This window comes from Sander lucioperca, chromosome 16, assembly GCF_008315115.2.
Source record: "Sander lucioperca isolate FBNREF2018 chromosome 16, SLUC_FBN_1.2, whole genome shotgun sequence".
NCBI lineage: Eukaryota > Metazoa > Chordata > Actinopteri > Perciformes > Percidae > Sander > Sander lucioperca.
Genome location: NC_050188.1, coordinates 20,096,818 through 20,116,399, shown reverse-complemented (window position 1 = coordinate 20,116,399; position 19,582 = coordinate 20,096,818). Strand labels below are relative to the sequence as shown.

The 19,582-nt window shown below is 40.7% G+C and overlaps 1 protein-coding gene across 2 annotated transcripts; it reads right to left on the bottom strand.

The window, feature by feature from the left end:
- Nucleotides 1-388: 388 nt before the first annotated feature.
- Nucleotides 389-18,616, bottom strand: poc1bl (POC1 centriolar protein homolog B (Chlamydomonas), like). Of its 2 annotated transcripts, XM_031323172.2 has the most exons (12): nt 18,477-18,616; nt 17,901-18,046; nt 14,648-15,098; nt 11,190-11,359; nt 9,522-9,711; nt 9,180-9,365; nt 7,924-8,041; nt 6,462-6,638; nt 5,055-5,186; nt 4,146-4,256; nt 1,777-1,929; nt 389-1,683 (listed from the first exon to the last, which is right to left on the bottom strand). In XM_031323172.2, exons 3-12 carry the CDS (start codon nt 15,031-15,033, stop codon nt 1,552-1,554), a joined length of 1,755 nt encoding a protein of 584 aa, XP_031179032.1. In that variant the 5' UTR covers nt 15,034-15,098; nt 17,901-18,046; nt 18,477-18,616; the 3' UTR covers nt 389-1,551. The 2 variants fall into 2 exon arrangements, with proteins under 2 accessions (XP_031179032.1, XP_031179033.1); XM_031323173.2 differs by lacking the exon at nt 18,477-18,616 and having other exon boundaries at nt 17,901-18,065.
- Nucleotides 18,617-19,582: the final 966 nt, after the last annotated feature.

The window sequence follows — 19,582 nt, the reverse complement described above, 5'->3', positions numbered from 1 at the left end:
AAAAATCGATTCACATTTGAATCGCGATTCAAGCTCTACCGATTCAAAATCGATTCATAGAATTCCAAAAATCAATTAATTTTTTTTTAATTGTATGTCTACTGCAATCACATGGGAAAAGTAACGACATTTACATACTGTGAATCGTTTTTTTTAAATCGAGAATCGTTTTGAATCAAAAATCGATTTTGAATCGAATCTTGAGCCTGAAAATCGATATCGAATCGAATCGTGACATTTTCTGAATCGTGCACCTCTAACAGACACCAAACATTGCTCAGCATTGCTTCTGCAAATACAGCTGCTATTCAACAAACATTTCAACAACAGGTACACTGCATCTCTTGGTCACTGAATCCCAGTAGAAACACCAACAGGTCTTCAGTGGGTTTTTTTTATGCTGCTTCAAGTACGGTTTACACACAGGAGTCTTAAGAAAACATTCTGGCACTGTCAAGTTTGAGGACTAAATAAAACAGGTGCTCCCTTTAAGGCTTTTTGTGTCAATAAAATCAAGTGCATCAAGCCAGTGTCGTTTTAGGTTTTTGCATTTAAACACATTTCTAAATACGTTTGACATCAGCTGGCACATTTCAGTTCGGCACTAACATGTTCTTTAAGGATGACAACCTTTTAAAAGGTACAGTGACAGATGGGTTTAGAGGGTATTCATAATTTCAACACAACAGGGAAGAATAGATTAAAACGTTCCTGTCAACTCACAAAGCTCTCTGGGGCAAATTGCACTTCGTAGAAATGCTTAATCAATACATCACGTCTTGTTCAGGCAGCATTTTACCATGAAACTGGCTCCACAGATACAACATAGAATAGAAAAGCAGTCTAGCATGACGGCAGCACTCTCCCCGTTTTCCTCTTACATGATGGAGCATGTTTGGAAGTAGCTGGTTTGGGAAAAAATGCTGCTGACATTTCATTCCTGGCACGTCTTCTTTGAGCAGCCCGTCTTTAAAATTGCTTCTTTTTTTGACAACTCAAACAAACAAGCATGAGGATTTTAACAATAATAATAATGAATATTAAATTGCACATCAAGGTAACATTTTGTAGTGCAGCATGATTTTCTAGGAAAGGCTTCAATCTCTTTCAAAAGGCACTTTTTTTTTTTATGCGCTGGACAGTCAAATCAGTTTCACTGTTTTCAAGTTGTTGCATTAGATGACAAGAACACATGACAATAATGACAGATGTGCGCTGGACTCCATTTTTGTTGCAGAGGTGCTTGGATGAAAGCGCCAAGAAAGTAAAAGTCCCAAGTTCAGCCGGCCTGCTTAAAAAGATCAAATAAACCTGGCCTTGCAATCCTCATTCACTCCGCTGCAATCTGCATTAATTCAGTCATTCACATGGGTATAAAAGCTCTGAACTGGGTGGTTCATTGGCTTAAAGTGACTCTTTCACCACCTTTCATTCGCTCGCCATTTCCCATTCAAATGGAGAGCAGCTTGGAGAGAAACACCCACTGTAGTAATTGCACTATGGTAAAAGAAGGTCACTTGTGGTTCAATGCTACATTCTTTCTTCTTCCTCCTACCACTCAAACTTCCACTGCTGATTTTTGTCTCCCGGGGTACACCGCCTCATCTGGGTGTCTGTGCGGCCCTCTGGTGTGCGGTAGGCGCTCACACACATGTCTGACTGAGGATGGTAGATTGTCCCATCCTGAAAGGTTTTAAGGAGAAAATGGGTGAAAAGGTGAAAATTAGTCTATTGGAATAATGGGTACTTGGATTTTGCTTGTATGTGAACCCCTACCTTTCTGAAGTCCCAGGTGATACTGGGTGGCCTAAGCTCTCCATCACTAGGGCAGTGCCTCATACCGATGGAGGTCTGTCCCTCAGGTACTTCAGCACACAGCTCTGTCACTGAGTTGAAACGGATCTCCTTTTGACTTGTGTATTCAAAGTACTGAAGCGGAAGAAAGACCAGGTTATGTGATTATTTGCTCTGTGTATACGGCGTGAATGTTTGTCTTTGCCATGAAATGGAAATTACTTTGGAAAGGCAAGGCAAGGCAAGGTAGCTTTATTTATATTAGGGCTGTCCTCGACTAAAGAAATTCTTAGTCGACTAACACTTATATGATTTTGTCGATTAATCGATTAGTTGATGTAATCGACAGAGCTGTGCTCTTTGAGAGGTGGTTAAGACTAGAAAAGCACAATATAAATGTAGTTAATTAACCATCTGTAAAACTGACTTTCTCCACAATTAATCCTGCAAAAGCACCACTTTAAATCTTGTGTTTACCAGAAATGTGCTCATAAGTTTCTTGGAAATGAGTAATTAAGCATGAATAAGCATAAAAAATGACTCATCAACTAAAGAAATCTTAGTCGACTAAGACCAAAACGACCGATTAGTCGACTAATCGACTAAGAGGCGGCAGCCCTAATTTATATAGTACATTTCAGCAACAGGGCAATTCAAAATGCTTTACATAAAACATGAAAGAGCAGTTAGAAATGAATACAAAATTAAAAACAGATAAAATACGAGAATAAAATCCACAGCGCAGTACAAGAAATTAAAGAAAGGCAACATCACAAAGAAAAGGTCTTCAGCCTTGATTTAAAAGAACTGAGAGTTGCGGCGGACCTGCAGTTATCTTGGAAGTTTGTTCCAGATATGTGGAGCATAAAAACTGAACGCTGCTTCCCCCTGTTTAGTTCTGAGTCTGGGGACGGCAAGCAGACCTGTCCCAGACGACCTGAGAGGTCTGGGTGGTTCATAGTTTGCTAGCAGATCAGATATGTATTTTGGCCCTAAACCATTTTGTGATTTATAAACCAGCAGAAGTATTTTGAAATCAATTCTTTTGGAGGCACAGGAAGCCAGTGTAAAGACTTCAGAACTGGAGTGATGTGATCCACTTTCTTGGTCTTAGTGAGGACTCGAGCAGCAGCGTTCTGAATCAGCTGCAACTGTCTGATTGATATTAGAAAGAAACACCACAACTGTAAAAACAGCAGTGACTGAGAGTGAAACACGGCTCGGCCTCCTTTCCAATCGTTTTGGTACATCTTGCTTTCTACCTTAATCTCTCTGCTTTATTAAGAAAGCCTTTCAACAAGCACAATAGTGCAGTTTGGCATGTTTTTTCCTACTAGGATTACAGGATGTTTTCCTCTTACGCTGTTGTGGGATCAAGTCCTGGCTAAGCCCCTATTGCATGGCGTGTCTGCGTTTGTGTCAAAGGATCTCATCAGTAAAGACAGGGCCTTGGCCCTCTCAATCAACCAGACGTGAACACAAACCCAACTCTCCCCTCTCTGGTGTCATTTCAACATCCTGGCCCATCGCGACGAAAGATGCAACACTCCCTGGGCTACCCGTCAAACAGAGGGTCAGGTAATCAATCTTCATACTTCCCCATCCTTCTCTTTACATCTCATACATCTTTCAGGTGCATCGGGGCCCATAATGGTAGTTTCTAATAAAAGACTCACTCTAGGCCCCTGTGTCCGGCTTCAAACTTATTTACCCAGGCTGTGCCATTCATTCTGCCAGCGAGGCTCATGTATCTTTTAAATGGAACGTGGTTCTAGTGTGGGCCAGGGAAGGGGGAGCAGGAGGGAGGTGGTGAAGGGCCCTCAAGGTTTTTGTTTCAGTGGGGAGCCATTTATTTTCAGTCACAAATGGTGCTTTTTGTGACAGGGGACACCTGATGCAGTGCATCAGTGGGGTAATCAGAGATATCGAGCAGGTTGGAGATTCACAGAAAGGAGCCCTGCCTATTGTCTGACTCCAACATTAAATATACATCCTCACAGACAAATAATCTGCTGCTTGCTAAACCATCCATCACTGGAGTTGGCAGGCATGCAGTATAAAAGCACCTGTGATTCAAGTGCATGATATTTTTGGGTATATGTGGATACCATTCCAAACTCAGTTTTTCCCTATCATTAAATTCAAGTCATGCTGGACACACCGGCAGAGAGCAATTTTCTGGTGTGAATCAACTGTGGCAGCTCGTTTTAGGGGTTAGCAGAAAGCATTGACATTTTAAGATACATCTCCCACTGGGCCAAGAGAAGTTGTGAGATGGTGACAAGAGAGAATACGTGCATGAGAGGGAGGAAGAAAGACAGAATAAACGAGGTGTGAAATGCTTAATGTACCTGGTTGCCTCCCTGGCCGTGGCAGCCAAACAGAGAAAGGTGGGCACCTGTGGGACTGTGCTCTGGGGAGTTGTAGTCCAGACACTCGGAGTGTATCCCTGAGCTACGCACCTGGCAGGACAATAAATATCAATACAAATTTAAATGCTGTGCTTTATTGATTTCTGTGAGGAGTTTTATTTCTTTGCAGGCAGGTCAGACTGAAAGGTCACATACAGAACAGCACCACTGAAGCTGCTAGATGCAGTCCACTGAAATTGCATTTTTGAAAACTAAAGCTGTTTGCTAATTTTCACATAAACGCACACCTATTAAGCAATTAACATGAAATAGACCCATTTTCCCTTGCTCATGCCTTCCTATCAAAATGTCAATATTTCTTCTTCTGAGAAAATGCCATATTTTCTGGTTTGTTATGGAAGCATGGGAAGGTGGGAGATTTTTGGATCTCAAAGATATCCTTTATGAATTTCAATTTTTCCTTCAGACACAATGGTTGTATCGTGGTGGCTGAAATTTTATTGTTTTAAAAAATTTAACATTTAGCCAACCAAGAATTATGTGCAAAGCATTTTACAATGGAATAATCCACCAGGTGGATTATTTTGGTCTTCAGCCCAAGTCTTGCGTTTCAAAGCCTTTGTTTGTCTTCATTTAGACTTCTCACTTTCAACAGGATTTCCCCATATCCTGCCCCAGCCTAACACCTGGTTTCAGACTCAAAATAAATGGAATGAAAAAAAGCAAGGCACAACTTTTACTGCAATGCCATTTCTTTTTGACAACAGTGACTACGCTGGTGCAACTCAGCATAAGATCTGGGATGAGTGTTAATGAAACACTGATGCTCCACTTTGACTGCAGCAGGACAAATAATGGAATACAGATACGGCTATAGTAGACACTCACAGCCCCATGCCAGCCCTCCCTGTCCTCAGGTACATGTAGTTCAGGGTAGATATTCTTCAGATACCAGTCAAAACTGTTGCATTTCAGCCTGTCCCTCAGCAGCAGCCGCTCTGAGATATCCCCATAGGTCTCCTAGAAAGTAAGCAAACAATGAATAAGCCATCTTTCACTAGCAGTGAAAGGGCAGGAGAGGATGCCAAAGTTTATTAAGGACACACCTTACAACATCTCTTGATCTTGATTGTATTCATTATTATATAGCACTAGTGACATTGTATGATGCTAAAACTAAACAGTTACAGTAGTTAAAGTAAATATTTACATCCTGGAGATGACCGACCAGGAAACCCAACTAGCAGGGGATTGGTCGCAACACATGTACATTTATCAGACAGCTGTGTTTGCTGAGGTGGGGAATTGCTTACCTTAAGCAATTCAAAGTCCAGAACATTCACACACCTTTACACCTTTGCACTGTCTGAGGGTGCAATGTAACTACATGGTCTCATAGATATACACTAAACTATTTCAGTCACAAACTTTTCAAACATTTCAAGGTCAGAACACACAGAACATACTCCTGGGATAAACAATGGAGGAATGCAGTTTCTCAAATATATAAACAAATAAAAACAATTTTTAATCCTTTCTGAAAACTCAAAATCATTCTACAATAAATCTCCAAATCCAGGATACAAATATTCATTAAAAACCTGAATATCAAATCAATATCAGTCCCTAAATGTGCTTAATGAAAAAGAATTGAGTACTATTCCAAACCTATACCATTGTCTGTAGCTCTGCAGTCTGTTAACACATTATGACAGCAGCATAATATACTTGGAGCTGGTGATCTGGTCTGGCAGTGCTGTGTTCAATCTCCCCCTGACCAGGTAATTTATTGTTTGATCAAAGATCCCTGACATTAATAATGTACTTTTTTTCAGATAGGTGAAACTGAGATACATGAATTTTTGATGGTTCCCAATACTCAGAACCTGAGAGGCACACGAGCCACATGCACACTTGTGCACGTTGTCTCACACATATGCCTGACCCAGTGAGACAGACAGCGTTGCATCATATGTTGACACCTAGACAGGTGAATTTTATCAGATAGAACTTTCAGATCTAACATCAAAGGTTAGCCACTCTGTACCCTATTAACATGGTGCTGCTAGGTGTAACACTGCATCACTGCAGGGTTTCAATTTACTAGCAGTTGAATGAAAAACGAGCCTGTAAGAAGACCGAGCTCAGCGCCTAGAGAATCTATTTGTCCAAATGTGATTCAGAGAGTATTCTAAGGTCACCTTCTTGCATTCCTTAACATGGCATCACAGCAACATGTCAAGCTAGCTATACTGTTTAAAAAAACTTGCTTCCTTTAATTTGTAACTGTCCTACCTTTTTGGCTGGGGGATTCCTGTTGTAGAAGTGCTGTTTATAAGAGTCCATCCAAACCTCTGCAGCTCGTACGGTGTTCTGGAGAAAGTTGGGCCGTGCATAAGGGGCCTTTTTAGGGAACACATGGCCCACATGAGAGCAGGGGTGAATCTCCAGGCTGCCTCCGCACTGCCACACCTGACGGGGTTAAACACATGGCATATCATATAGGATTTTATTGATAGCAGCATATACTGTACGTGGTTACACGGATATGGTTATCATTAACCAAGTAGTACAATGTCTATTGTCCACCATGTGTTGAGAACTGGTGAACTTTGGCACATGAATGTACTGCTGGTAATTATTACTTTGTGTGTCCTTCAAGTTTGACTTACCTGCCAATAAACTAGCAGGTAATTTGTAAGCAGCAAGTTGTCATTTGCAATAGGCCAGCTAGATGGGTGTTGATTGTGGTGACTGATGCAATGCTAGAAATCCTTACTGAACGACGAACGACAAACACAGCTCTTTACCTTCAACCTCATGAAAATTCAACCCCTGCTTCTTGAGTCATGGCTCTCATGAGGCTGCATTTGAACACACCTTGGATTTATGGTATACATATGCATTGTATAATTGCTTGATCTTCCACCATGGAGAAAAAAGAAGAAAAAAAACCCTAAAGAATGAAAGGTTGTTAAGCCAGTATATCTTAATACTTGGCTGATCTATGTTCCAATAACACAAGGCAAAATTATTATCATATATCCATAGCCAAACAGCCATTACATGACAGTTCCTTCCATCTTAATGCACTGTGCGTTTTACTTCGCACCATATTTTTTTTAGCACTCTGGGTTGAAAACCAATTCACTAAACATAAATTATGTATGGCAAAAAGTCCCAGTGAGAGGCATTTTTATTTCCACATGCATAACACATCACTCAGGGGAACAGCCCATCCGTCTTCACACCGAAACCACATACGCACTATATATCATGCACAAACAATTTACATTGCCTACCTTTGCATGCTCCTTCTACAAACTCAAACATAGCCTAAAATCTGGGCCAATTTGATTGAAGCAAACAAGTGTAAAGCGACACCAACGTATCACAACAAGGTATCAGCCAATATCAAGGTGCAGTGTCAGATGCCATGGCTGACTGTGATCTGACACTGACATGTGTCTCTCTCACACCAACTACCCACTGACTGTCAGCTGTTAGATGGATGAATCAAATGATGAGATTCTCTTTGGAAATGAAGTGTCAATCAACCTCACTGATGTTTCGGTCTGCTCTTTATCCCAGTAACAAACAAGCTGAGTCAATGGATGTTCTGAGTTTTTAGTAACAAAGCAAGCTAGATTAGCGACCCACATTGTTTAAAAGCCATACTCTGTTCTCATGTTGCTAAGTGGTAAAGCAATGGCAAAGTATGACTCTGAGGTCCTTACTGAAGAAGAATTGAACTCACTCTGAAGGAGAGCTCCAGGTTTTCTCCTCCCCACACCTCCATGCCCATGTCATATGTGCCCAGATGCTCAAAGTAGGCCTTGCTTACAGCAAATAATCCACCTGCCATTGTCGGAGACCTGGGTGAAACAGTGAAAATAAGGTAACGTTAACATACATTTTCAATCCTATGTTCCCATCCCCTTCCACAGAAATAATTTAACCTTTTTTGTTTAACCCAATGCAAATTGAGTTATTCAACTGTCTAATACACCACCTTTAGAAGATGTGAACCACCTTATTAAAAGAAGCCTTTAAAGAGTAACTATACCTAAGCTAATAATCATCCTGCCCACACCCTGTACAGTGAAAAGTTGAATGAATGAATAAGTGCGATCACAAGCACAACAGATCACACAAAGTGCCAACAGACTTTAATCTTTCAACCCATAGAAGGCAGTGCAGCGATGCCTTTCCTCCAAACAAGATTTTGTGTGAAGGTGCTCTTTAAAAGTAGCAGCAGCTTCAACTTGAGGCAGGGTGACCTAAAAAAAAAAAAAAAATGCAATGGATTGTATGAGAGTTTACGTTGCTTTCCGATAGCAAAGACGGAACTAAAAGGAGGATTGATAATTACAGTAGGCTACAGCGTGTTTTCAGAATGGACTTGTTAAAATCAACAGATCTAAATAGATTTCCCTAATTGAGCTGATTTAGTGATCCCATTGTTTCAAAGATCAGTCAAACATTCTTAGGGTGTATAGAAGTGAAAATAGAAAGAAAGTCATACAGTAATATAACACGTGCAGTGACAAATTAGCAGCAGTGAGAGGTGTATTACATTTTTGAGAGCAGAGCTCCACAGTAGTATCTGATAAAGTGATCTCCCATGAGAGTAGGGGTGGGAATCACCAGAGGCCTCACGATACGATATCATCACGATACTTATGCCACAGTACAATATTATTGCAATTTTCAACATATTACAATATTCTGCGATATATTGCAATTTATTACCTTTTTTCAAATTATGTCCCTGAAAGGTCTGTTTTGTCTAAAAAGATAAATGTCTCCATTTGTTCATCTCACTTCAATTTTATTGCTGCAAAATCAGATTGTCAAGCAGACAAACTGACCAACACTTATATAATAATAGATGGATACTTGGCATCTGTGTATTGATACAGTATTGCCACGGAAAATATTGCGATACTATGCTGTATCGATTTTCCCCCCCTCCCCTACATGAGAGTAGACCTTATCGTATCATACGGTCACCTGATTGGGTAAATGCGTGACTTGCGCCTCTTGCGTTCCACTTCGGGGACTGAGTGCCACTGAAAGGTGAGTCTCCAGTCAAAACCTCCGATCATCGGCTCATCCGTTTGCATGTAAAACTCGAAGGTGTTCCAGTCAATGGTGTCAATCACAGGGCACACAATGATACTGGCATTCTCACCAATCCTAAACACAAAGCAATAACATGCAGAAAACAGGGCGAGGGGAAAAAAATATTAAACTCTGGATTAGTGTTTGGTTATAGTTTACATTTCTAGTCAGGTTGACTACATAGACAAAAGATTTTCAGAAAGCTCTTACTCATCAATTTGGTGAACCCACCTTTCCAGCAGAGGCTCAATCCAGCCAGGGACACACTCACAGTGGCAATCAAGAAATGTCAGTACTTCCCCTGTAGCATAGGTGGCACCAATGAGACGTGCCCGGACCAGACCCTCCCTTTTGTTGGTGCGGATGAGCCGCACACGTTCCAGAGTACTCATGTAGTCAGCCAGTTGGGATTTCAGGTAGCCTATTTTTTTTAATAACAGACACAAAGGCACACACATAACCATCATTTTTAACATTTAAGTTATGTTATTTCGTTGTCCTACATGTAACTTCTTTTTCTTTAAAGCTGCCTTAAATCAATTTTTAGCCACTAGAGGACAGACAAATGGCAAAAACGTGGAGAGATACACAGCTACTGCCAAATCAGTGGCTTATAAAAGCTTGTTATGGTGAACAATACGCTCAATCTTGTGCGTTAAGTCATTTGATTCAATGTTAATATAACATTATGTGAAGATATGATACATGAAAATATTGGTTAATGCCGGTTTAACCGTTATTTGCTAACGAGTGAATAGCTACTTAAATAAAACACTTTTCTCAGTTAGCTAAGTTCCAATATCAGGTGAGTGGCATTGACGCAGCTTTTATGGTTTAATTGAATTCAATACAAGGCTTGGTATGCTAGACCCTGTTAAATCGAATTGGAAACCTGAGAGAAAGCGGTCAGTCCTCCAGTTGCTGTCTGCAGTAACCGTTCTGGTTGGGGAGTGGCATGTCTAGCATTCCATTTGGTCAGAGTGGTCAGGGAAAGGAAATTATGTCATAGCAGCTCAGTGCACACTGAAGTAACCATATGGTGTAATGTCTCCGATACACACAGACTAGACTAGCTGGGACCGAATACCAATTCCATTAAGACAGACATCAAGCTACTCCTATATCTAGTTTCTAAGACAAAGTAGTATCCTTCACAGAGTTTGCTGATGGGAGGCTGTGAGATGCGGTTTAAAGCTGAGAAAAGCTATTAAGTTGACCTTTGAGTTGAGACTATTTTGTCATACAATTCATACTGGTATTCATACCTGTGTCACAAAGAGGCTGACGCTGTGCAGCTATATTCAAGACTTAATGATATGCAAATACTTCTTGTTTTCCCTTCTTGTATTTCAATTAAAAAAGAAAATAAGAGCCTGCCATTAAAAGAAACCTCCTATTAACACACACACACACACACACACACACACACACACACACTAAGAATGAGAAGAGCAGGGGCTGGAGCAGGGAAGCAGGGAGACCAACATGAATGTTTGTGGCATTACTTTGCCACAAACAAAGCAGACCACTTTCAGTATACCTTCAAGTAACTCACTACCTTATTTCATCATTAAAGAAATGTGTCCAGACTAGTTTCTGAGGCTGTTTTTCTAAATGCTTTCAGATATAATCTGAAGGCATTATCTATTCACTGCTCCATAGATAGCATCTTTTTTTCTATATATAGCAGAGTCCTAACTCGCTGTCTTGTTAGCCGTCAATGTGGAGAAATTAAAGCACAACTGAGGTTAGGTTTGTCCGCTTTACTAAACTAGGCCAAGGCTGTCAGTGTTCTTTGTTTCTGAGCTTAAAAGACTTTTGTTTTCTGTCGGGGTTTTTTTTTTTTTACAGACAAAAGAAAACCCACATTGGTTTATTTATCAGTGTTCAGTGTCAGACCTCGGTCACTGTAGTCATCAATGAGGATGATCTCTTTCAACAGGATGGCAGGCGTGGTCTCCAGGACACTGTGAATAGTCCTCAGCAGAGTGGACCAGGCCTCGTTGTAGAAGGCTATGATCACAGAGGTTGTGGGTAAACGCCGGTAGTCAAACTTCTTACTTCGGCATCTGAAGTATGTTTTTGTGTGTGTGTGGGAAGGAGGTGTGGGGGAAGAGAGAGAGTTGACATAAGCAACAGTAAACATGTACAGTACATATTTATAAAAATAAAATAAAATAAACAGCATCCTGAACAAACTCATAAAGAAATTATTTATTTTTTTCCTATGGCCAGAGCAGCTTCAGCAACTATTGTGGTAGGAGGAGGTATCTGGTCTTAATCCAGATGGCAGTCATTAAAACAATAAAAAGAGCTGCAGAAATATGAATGGGGGTGGGGAGGGTATCACACCAGTGAGCAACATACCACAGCAGTGCTCTGGGAGAGACCACAGAAACTTGAGCAAACAGAGACGAAAAGACCAGAATAGGGAGAGGGGAACAGGGCAACACTGGATGAAAATCAAAGTGAAAAACTGTAAACCAGGGATCAGCAACCTTAGGCATGCGTGCCACCATTGGCACCCCGTAGCTCAACCATTGGCACACTAGCAATAAGTGTGCAAGAGAGTTTTTTGGAAATGTTCCAATCCGCATGCCAAATAAACTCTTTCACAGTCATTGGCAGGAGCACAGTCCGTTATTTACGCTAGTTTGATTGACTTTTTCCCCATCTGCATTCCGTGAAGACCCGCCTTACTCTGCCTCTGATTGGCTAGTACTCGTTGCCTTCTTCACAGAATGCAGCACGAAAGATCACACCGTCCGAGCGGGCTCGGTAGATGACGGCAGGCTTAATGCAGATATGGCACACTGATTAACAAGAACATTTTAAAATGGCACTTCATATTAAAAAGGTTGCCGACCCCTGCTGTAAACAACTTGAGGGAACGAGAACAAAAGGAGTCATGAGAGAGAGAAAACATTGCAAACTGTGTTTTTCAGAAAATCTTTATCAATCAGTGGCGTACAATGCTGAGAGTGTAACCAATGGCACGGGCTCAATGACTTCTGATAGTTTTACAACTATGACACTGATGGAAGTGGGTTGGGATTAGAACAAATGGTTTACGTACGACCAATCATATAAGCTAATTTCCCTTCCTTCAAAAGCACTGTGTTCACAGTTTCATGCTGGGAGAGAGCAGTGTAAAGTTACTCTGCCACAAAACCTGCTCCTAGGCGGAAACTGATGTAAGTATGGAGTAGGTGCAGGACTACAACAAGCATATACACACCACCTAAAAATAAATTACACATGTACACATTTGCTTACAATGTTGCTAGGCATAAAGCCAAACAGAAACCGAAGCACAATTGGGACAGCTTGACGGATTCACCATCCGTTAACTGATATATGTGAAGGATGCAATCCACAAATCTCACTTCATATATAATAGCCCATAATGACTGACAAGCAGTTCTATGCAGATCATTTACACCTTAGCTACTTGTGTATAGTTATAAAACATGTTATTCCTCCCACTATTTAAGTAAAACTAGCTGACATATCATCCACAAAACAAATACGTACGCTTCTGAATAGAATATGTTCATGCAATATATGATCTATAGTGCCACCGATTTGCATTCCTTGTGGGTTACCATTTCCGCTGTGCTTTAACGGCAAGAGAGAAATTTCTTGTTTCATTTTCACTTTGTTTCCCCCCCTTTTTTCTTGTATTTATTTATATTTTATTATTAATTATCAATAATAATATAATATAATAATAATTAATTATATGTATAAATATACATATATGTGTATACATGTGACCTATATATTCTTCTAATTGCATTATGTGTACAGACATATGTGAGTGTACAAATTATTCCCACTTTTATTCTTGCAAACTCTATGTGGGACCTGGGGTTGGGGTGAAAATGTTAAAAAAAAAAAAAAAAAAATGCCCTTTATGTTTATTGTAATATTTCCTGTGGAATGAAAAAACTTGTGCACCTCCGTCATAGCGCACAAGCACACTAAAACTGCACACCACTTTATCCCTGCTTACGCATTCCTCACTGTGTCTTATCAATTGTACACTTGTCAAATATGTCATTCTGCCAGGGCAAATACCCATCATGCACTGTCATAAAAGAGACAGTCTGTACAGTGTTGTGACTTCTGTTTTAAAATCTCCACAAAATGCTGACACGGAATGATTATGCTGGATAAATATCTCTTGTTTGAACGTTTTCCTTGCATTAAGCAGAGTTTGACTTTCAACCTTAATGGCAGTTTCCTAAGCCTTGTGACAAGCTCAAAGCATCTTATCAGTCTTATCTTTGGATATGCAGGCGTCACACTGGTAAACATGGTTTATTCCAGTTTCACCGGGGCAACATTGATTAAGTTTTAAGCCCAATTTAGAAGATTTAGCATGACATGTTTAATGACTTTTTTATGACATTTTTAAGAATGTATCCTTAGATGTAATCATTGGCCCGCTTAAGAGAATATAGAATATACGCTTAACCGGGAGTCTGGGACACTCCAGGCCATATAAAACAAATACATGGCTTTTACAAAAATGATTCATCACACTGATGGATACCACAACTGGGTTTCAGTAGGATGGGTGATGGTAAGGGATAAGGTAAAAGCGAAAGAAGAGGCTATTAATAAAAGACATCATACTCTGTGTGTCATCATCACAAAGGCTGAGCTGAGAATAGCTGTGCACAACAACTCTAGATGGATCCGTTCAGGCAGGGAGCTGCTTACACCAGCTTCAGTAAGCCCTACAATGCATCCTGGCAGCTTTCATCCTTGTTTCTAACTGCCAGTAGAAAACTGACCCCATTAAAGAGCTCAACCTAATCTCTATTGAGTTATTTATCCCTGACACAGTTGTAGCATTAGCCTGGGAAAACCCTGACGAACTTCCAGGAAATTTGAGATTTGCTCTGCAAGTCCGTCTGGCCAAGAGCCCATTCAAGCCCATTTCCAATGTTTCCAAATCGAGGCACCAATCACAACCGTTGAGACGGGCTTTAAACGATGATGATAGCGCAGCGGATCGTTGGTCTGATTGGTTGAAGGACTATCCAATTGCGCCCAGAGGCATTTGAGCGGCGTCCGTTGGTGACGCCCCTTTGGAAATGGGCTGTGAATGAACCTTCCCCAGACCCACTCTCAGTTACAACTGAGAAGGGTCTGGTGTCAACCAGGCTATTGTAGCATAGCTATCAGGTCAATGCAGTTTTCAATGCCAGAGATACATACTGTATATGTTTTGGCTAGAACCTCAAAGAAAATAGCAAGCAATAAAAAAAGAATTAGTGAAGTCAAGTTAGTCTCACTTTGTGACTAATGGGTCATTCCTGTTTAGGATGCCTTTTTGCTCTACTCACTCATTCATCCTGTGATCACGGATGTGCCGATGGAGGGAAATCTTATCACTGACATAGATATTGATAGCATAGCGCTCCACGCTGTCCTGCTCGAGTTTCTTTTCCTCAGGGCTGAGGTTGAGGTGTGTGGCCCGACCCCACTCCCCAAGCGCATTGTTGTCTGGTGATGGCTTAACGTAGAGGGGCCTAGCCAGCTGCCCATCAGCTCCGTTCGTCTCTATGGCGAGCTGTCTCACCAGAACATTGCGGTCCTCATCTTCCTCCTCTACAGAGGATGAGGAGGGGAAAGAGGAGCGCGCTAACAGAAGGTAGCCCAGCCACAGCACCCAGAGCAGGAAGCAAGCCTTGGCCAGCACACCAAGTTTTCGAGAGCAACGTCCCCTCATGACGGAAAGCCCAGGGCGGCACAGTGACTGGCTGAGCTTCGGGGTGCCCTACAGGACACAAGCCTCTGGAGAACAGAAAGAGACACAGAATTACATACAAAACGTGATCATTAAAAATAAAAATAAAATAACATGTAAGATAAGTGTAGGTATTGTGAGAAAAATCCAAACATGGCACCAAGTAACTACCACTGACAGGAGGGGATTTACACGATTGCACTCTTTAATCAAAGCTCTCCCCATTAGAATGAGGTTTAATCAAATAACAAACCCATTCACAGTTAAGTGGTTACTCACCTAAACACTAAGTAAGATAGTGCTTGCCTCTAAATTTGAAAGTACCCCAAGAACACAGCTCCAGTAGAGCAGTAGTACCTCAACACCGACATCATAAATATAATCGCATGCTCAGGGCTGCATTAAGATGCTCATCAAATACAATTTGCAAAGATGGAAGAAGCTAAATTATGACTTACAGTACAGCAATGTCCTGAATACATTGTGTCTTTGATGCACTCCAATGAGAGATGTGTTAACCTGATGAACTTCCTTACAGAACTTCCTTACAGTGGTACAGTTTTAGTCATAGCAATCTCAAATAAGGAGGAGTTTTTTTTTTTTCAGGAAACACCCCCCCCCTTCCCCTCTCCCTAAAATATCTTCTGGAAAAGTTTGTTTTGATGAAACACATGTTCAGTTAAGCTTGTGCAATGTTACGAATTACACACAACCTGGTATACAGCATTCCCAGCTCATGCTCATTATCTTTACGTGAAATATTACACATCAAAAACCAGAGTGGTTTTTAACTAGTTTTAGCCCTCAGATTAAAAATCAGGCATTTTGAAGGGTTCCTCATTTTAGAATTTCCACTGAGCCAAAAAAAAAAGTAGTAAGTCTTTTGGCTATCTGAGTGGAATATTTGCACAAGTCCGGATCCCTTTTTTGCTGATTTAGAAATAGGATTAGCTTTGGTTTGTAGACAGCCATTTCAACGTTTGGGTCTGACAGATCATCTTAGCACGCCAGGATTTAAAAGAGGGTTGCGGTAAAAAGTAGCTATGTTGACACTGAACTGAATGTAATCACATAATTGTGTTGCATCAATATTAGAGCAGAGTGCCATTTACAGTAGTACCAGCCAGTGCCAGACAGGCTTAGCAGCAATACTGAAGAGCAAACACACACACACACACACACACACACACACACACACACACACACACACACACAGAGTGCTTTCCCTTCCTCAAACCAGAGCACAATGATTTCCTAATTCTGCAAAACTATGGTTAATTCTGGGAACAGTGTGACTCTATAGCTTCATAGAAAACATTCTCAAATAAAAGTAGTGTGTGCAAAGTACTGTGTGAGAATCTGTACAGACTCTACACAGACTCAGAGGAAACTCAGTTTCCACTGTGAGTCCTTAGCACAGCCCTTTCACTCCAGTCTGGGCCCTGGCCAGAGGACTCGGGAGTCCTGAGGTTACAAAATGGAGACGCTTGCAGACAAAAAACCCTTTTATTGGCTGTCCATCACACCTTCCACTCTCTCTGAATCTGATAGCCTTACTGGGGAGCCATGTGAGCAGTTGGAGACAGAGATCCTAATATGCAGCTTAAATCCTGCCCCAATTCTTTGTGGCTAAGAGGGAATTAAACAAAAAAAAAAAAAAAAAAATGTGAGCGAGAGATAAGATTTGCGTTTGCTTCCCAAGCTGCAATTAGTGGTGCATGTTTCATCCTGTTACACTAATAGGACTTTAGAAGAGAGCAATGAAAAATATTGGCCAACAATTTATGTTGCAAATTTATAATTTTATGTTACGGTTATACATAGACACAAACTAGGCTTGATATATATATTAACTACAGTATGTGGCACATCAGAGAGACTTCAGTGTTCTCTGTGTTTAATGTGGAATGTGGAACAGCGTATTGTACAATGCATAGCTCATTCCCTCATAAACCGGTCAAGAGAGAAGGACAAATATCCAACAAGCACCAGTGTAACACGTTACACAAACCACTCTCCCCCCCCAAAACGGGTTGTCCTTTTCATTTTGTAAAAGACCAGACAGGATCACCGACTCCTCTCAACACCTCTTTACTGCTTACATTGTGTACTGTATACAATACTGACAGCAACTGTTTTCAACGAGCCAGGCTGTGATGAGGGATGACAGGCTTAAAAGCTGGACAGATTTTTTTTCATCACAACGTCTCTAACACACATCCAAATATATACCCAACAGACTTGAACTTTGCCAAATTCTCTTCTTTGGCTTCACTTGGGCAGGTGGGATGCAAAAAATGCTCTACTTGAAAACACAAAGTAAAACTCAATGTCCTGCATATTTAATATTGAATCAAATGTCAGCCTCTGTATGGCCTCTAGTGATCTAGCTTTTATCTTTAGGACATCTTTTTAAGTTTATGAGGAAAGAGGTTTCATAGGTGTTAGGAGTCGAGTATAGCTGTAGTCAAAACACACAGTTCAGCAACAGTTCGTCTGTCACATATATGTTAGGATTACAATTTATTTTAGTCGGCACTCGGCAGAGAGGGTGCAAGCTATTAATCAACGTCGCATTACATATGCAGGTTAGCGCAGACGTGACTCAGAACAATAATAATGGCAAATCTCAACTTTTCAGCAAAACAGTTAATTTTTACGTCAACATTATCTTCGTTGCCAAACCACCGCGCCGACTAAATGTGTGACTTCACTGATAACGTTAAGCGAGCAAGGAAGAGAAGTTATCGACAACGCTAACAAACACTATACTTTGAACATAACGTACACGACAGTTACAAAAGTACATTTCTCTCAGGAAAGTACGAGATTAGCTTGTTAGAGTTTACCTTCAAAACAAGTTACATGATTTGGAGTTTCTTCGAGGTTGCTAAGGCCGTTGTTTGTCAGCCTGACTGCGGTCGTCTTCCAGTCAAACCTCTGGCTTGCAGATGTCAGTTTACCCACATCCTTTCCTCCACGTTGGGCTTGTGACCTGTGTCAAATCACCCACATAAATAATAGAGGTTCCGGTAAGACCTTTCATAATAAAAGCATCACGGGAACCGCTTAACGTTTGATGAACACTACAAATGCAAATGAAATACTTCCAATAAAAACATATTTTAATTTAAAATGTTAAGTGCGTGAGGTTCTTTACATAGAATACAATCTCTGACCTAACGTATTCGTTGAAAATAAGATGAATTCATCCAGGTCACTAATATTAAAATGCCCTTTACCTGGCATAATTTAAAGTGTAATTAATATTAGCGTTTACATTAGCGTATTACTTCCTCTTACTGTTTTCCTCATACTTCGTATACTTCGTATGAGGAAACAGTGAGGAAACAGTAAGAGGAAGTAATACGCTGTGTATAAATATGTTTCTTTCTTTTCTTGTAAAAAAAAATATTTTATTGTACCTTACTTCCGGTGTTTGTAGCATCATCTCCAGTTAGCTTGACACAGCACTCAATGCTAACCACTGTTAGCTGTTATTTCTCTGTGCAGCGATTTACCTCTAGCTATATATATAATTGCTCCTCCAAACATTTTTTTAACCTATTCAATCATTATGTACTCTGTACCGAGTACTCTGTGTGTGTGTGTGTGTGTGTGTGTGTGTGTGTGTGTGTGTGTGTGTGTGTGTGTGTGCATGAGTGCCAGCTGTGCCCTCCTAAGCTCACCTCAGCGTCAGTTGAAGTTCATCCTCTATTGACAGAGGTTTCTGTTGATTCTAAAAAAGATGTGTAATTCATGGAATTATAGAGCTAATACTGTGTCATCTGTAGCATATTCATGAACTGAACAACCAATTAGTCTGTAGGCCTATAAGGGTGTCACGTTTGTTCACCCATGGACAGGTGGATTGTCAATATACAATACAACATAATACATGTGTACAAACACCCAAGTTAAATGGACTTTTAAAAATGTGTTTATTTTAGTCATATAGGCGTAAATTGCAACACTCAGCAAATACGACTTTTAAATGGGTAGGCACAATCCTAAATATACTGTACATTTTTACAGAATATAGATCACTTTTATCGGGATGAAAAGCTTTACATAAATGAGGAATTAAGTGTATTCAATAGATTGATTTATGTGATTGGATTTGGAAAGTCATAAATGTTTAAATCCTGTCTTTATGTTGATTGACAAGAATGTTGAAAGGATCTATTTGCACACTGCGTCAATGGACAATGTGCCACACACACACACACACACACACACACACACACACACACAAAGTCATACACAAACAGCCCTTCCCTCTGTGTGTTTGCCATTATAAGCTTGGTTTGTTTTCCCATAGTCTCTAGGTCCTGCTCATGCCGGACTACACTTGCCTCGAGTGTGCAGTGCACTGGTGCAGCCTGTTGTTAGGCAGACACCTGCACCTCTTGGTAACTTGCCAATGTCTTTTATTCCTCACTCTCTTTCCTTCTCCTTTCCTCCTCTTTTTCTTCTCCCCAGTTCAAACCAATTGACACCTCTCTCTGTGAGGCTGATGTGCCCTTATCCG

Bases quoted from the DNA above. Each gene is read 5' to 3' on its own strand.
- poc1bl (XM_031323172.2), bottom strand. From the start codon at position 15,033: ATGAGGGGACGTTGCTCTCGAAAACTTGGTGTGCTGGCCAAGGCTTGC. The intron at 11,360-14,647 runs GTGAGTAGAGCA...AACATACTTCAG, and splicing joins CGTGATCACAGGATGAATGA to ATGCCGAAGTAAGAAGTTTG. The intron at 4,257-5,054 runs GTGAGTGTCTAC...TTGTCCTGCCAG, and splicing joins GGGAGGGCTGGCATGGGGCT to GTGCGTAGCTCAGGGATACA.